The 2,811-nt window shown below is 35.6% G+C and overlaps 1 protein-coding gene across 1 annotated transcript; it reads left to right on the forward strand.

Moving 5' to 3' along the window:
• Positions 1-336: 336 nt before the first annotated feature.
• Positions 337-1,275, forward strand: LOC119238169 (olfactory receptor 4F15-like). The gene has a single exon (XM_037501877.1). It carries the CDS (start codon positions 337-339, stop codon positions 1,273-1,275), a length of 939 nt encoding a protein of 312 aa, XP_037357774.1.
• Positions 1,276-2,811: the final 1,536 nt, after the last annotated feature.

Genomic DNA, 2,811 nt, shown 5'->3' on the forward strand with positions numbered 1-2,811 from the left:
ACTCTGGATATCAGTACCTTGCCAGAATTATGGTGTACAAATATTTTTTCTCATTCAGTAGAGTACCATTCTTTACTGATAGTGTCTTTCACTGTGGAGATGCTTTAGTAGTAGTTTTGAAAATCATAGTGTCATCTGGGAATCAGCTGACTCCTTTAAGTAGAAGTCCAATGTGCACGTGATGAAGAGTATCTGTCTATGGGAGATACTAATATAATACTTGTTTTCATGGATGGGAGACTTTCTCTCTTGTGCACTAATACTATTTTAGGCAATTCTTTTTTATTTTCTCTCTTCCTGTAGGTAACATGAAAACTCAAACTGGTGTCTGAGGCAATGGGTGGAATGAATCACTCCACAGTATCAGAGTTTGTGTTTCTGGGACTCACCAATACTTGGGAACTCCAATTTCCCCTTTTTTTCTTCACCATTTTGAGCTACTTAGCAAGTATGATGGGAAACCTTGTCATTGTGGTCACTGTAATCTTGGATGCTCATCTGCACTCCCCTATGTATTTCCTCCTTGCTAACCTCTCAATCATTGATATGTTATTTTGTTCCACTGTAGCTCCTAAAATGATTTGTGATATTTTCAAGAGGCACAAAGCCATCCCCTTTTGGGGGTGTATTATTCAGATCTTCATTATTCATGCTGTTGGGGGCACTGAGATGGTGCTCCTCATCACCATGGCCTTTGACAGATATGTGGCCATTTGTAAGCCCCTTCACTACCTGACCATCATGAGTCCAAAAATGTGTGTATCTTTTTCAGTCACTTCTTGGCTCATTGGTTTTAGCCACTCATTGATTCAAATAGTTTTTGTAGCAGATTTGCCTTTTTGTGGCCCTAATGTATTGGACACTTTTTATTGTGACCTTCCCCGGTTCCTCAGACTGGCCTGCACAAACACTGAAGAACTGCAATCCATGGTCACTGTTAATAGTGGGTTCATTACTGTGGGTTCCTTTGTCTTTCTGGTGATCTCCTACATTTTCATTCTGTTCACAGTTAGGAAACATTCCTCGGGTGGGTTATCCAAGGCCTTTTCCACTTTGTCAGCTCATATTACTGTGGTAATTTTGTTCTTTGGACCACTGATGTTTTTCTATACATGGCCTTATCCTACATCACACCTGGATAAATATCTTGCTATTTTTGATGCATCCATCACTCCTTTTCTGAATCCAGTCATCTATACATTCAGGAACAAAGAGATGAAAGTGGCAATGAGGAGACTGTACAGTCGTCTTATGCATTATAGGAAGATTTCCTAAATGAATTGGCTGTGAAGAAATGGAACTACAGATTCTCCTTCATGCTGGTTGCAGAAGATATTTCTCAATTTTAGAGGAATAATCAAAACTTAGGCCTTGTTATAGGCCTAGAAACTCATTAATGTGTTATGTGTATGACTATTATATTAGAAGCAAAGCAGTCTATCCGTCAAATGTTAAAAACCAAATCATGTGTACCTTGCAACTTATGAAGCTGAGAAAGTGTCATGTAATTGAGCAAATTAGAACGTTTTATACTTTTTCTGTACTGGAACAATGTTTCTGGTAGACAAGCTATGCATCTGTACTATCTTTCATCTAATGACTGCCTATTTTGATTTTAAGTCTTTGTTCCTATTCCGTTTGCTTCTTATTTTTCCAGTTTCTACATATTTTGATCCCCACCATGCTTCCCTATCAGGAAGTCAGGAAATTGCTAATCATATTTCAGTATTTTAGAATGGACTTTTAACTCCATTTGTTCTAATCCCCACAATGGCCAGGAATTAAAGGATGACTACCATTTGCACAAGGGCACACAGCTAAAAGTTACCATAGAGAGCGAGGGACTAGAAACCACATCTCTGGTTCTCAGTTTAGTGTCCTTATATTTAAAATTAATTGTCTATTTAATTGCTGCTTATCTTATACTTTTTTAGTTTTTTTTTCTGTAGGTCTATTTGAGGACAGATTTTTAAAACTCTCCTTAGTATTCTTTCTACAGAGTAAATTATCACTGACATTTTGCACTTTTTAAAAATCTTTTCCTAATTCTTCCTAATTTCTATCATTACTATACATTTCCTTGTTCAGGTCCTACCAATGCTGAATTTTAAACTATTGCTTTAATTATTTAAAAGAATGATAAATATTCAGTATTAAACAGTATTCTTTGACTACAGCTATATTCAGGAAGATCTCTAATTAAATTATATTTTAGGATGAAGTTTCCCTAAATACTTATAATTGATGATGTTCTCTTTTCTGTGGGAAACAAATGTGCTTGGTGAATTATATAGTATGATTAAGTAAGTCACACTAAAATCATTGTGTCTTTCCCAGAAAGAGAAATTTTAAATAGCAGTAAAAAGAAAATGAACTATTCTAAAATATGTGTAGGTTTTCTTTTTTATAAATTGTGCAGGTTGTTATTTGGCATGGTTACTGAAACAGAAACAGAAAACATCCTATTACTTGGAGTTTCCTTCTTGGGTTATGGAATTATGATTGGCTTTCATCTGTACTAGTATAGGTAATTATTGACTTGACTCACACAGTGCTTTTGACAGTTTAGGTATTTTTCTAAGTGCTTTGCCTTAACCTTTTTAGGAGGCACTCTCATTAGTCCCATTTTACAGAGAAATCTGAGGTACAAAGATGTTAAATATTCTCACGGTCCATTAGGTAATAATATGGACTCTTAAACTTGCATAGTGAATCTAGGATCCCTTGTCTAGGATCTCCTTCCCTGTAATGTGTCACCTATAACATGAGCTATCAGAATAAATCCTTTATTTTAAAATTATCTCTGTGATC

This window comes from Talpa occidentalis, unplaced genomic scaffold (genome assembly GCF_014898055.3).
Source record: "Talpa occidentalis isolate TD23 unplaced genomic scaffold, MPIMG_talOcc4v2.1 talOcc4.11, whole genome shotgun sequence".
NCBI lineage: Eukaryota > Metazoa > Chordata > Mammalia > Eulipotyphla > Talpidae > Talpa > Talpa occidentalis.

Coding starts and splice junctions, on each gene's coding strand:
- LOC119238169 (XM_037501877.1), top strand. CDS start 337: ATGGGTGGAATGAATCACTCCACAGTATCAGAGTTTGTGTTTCTGGGA.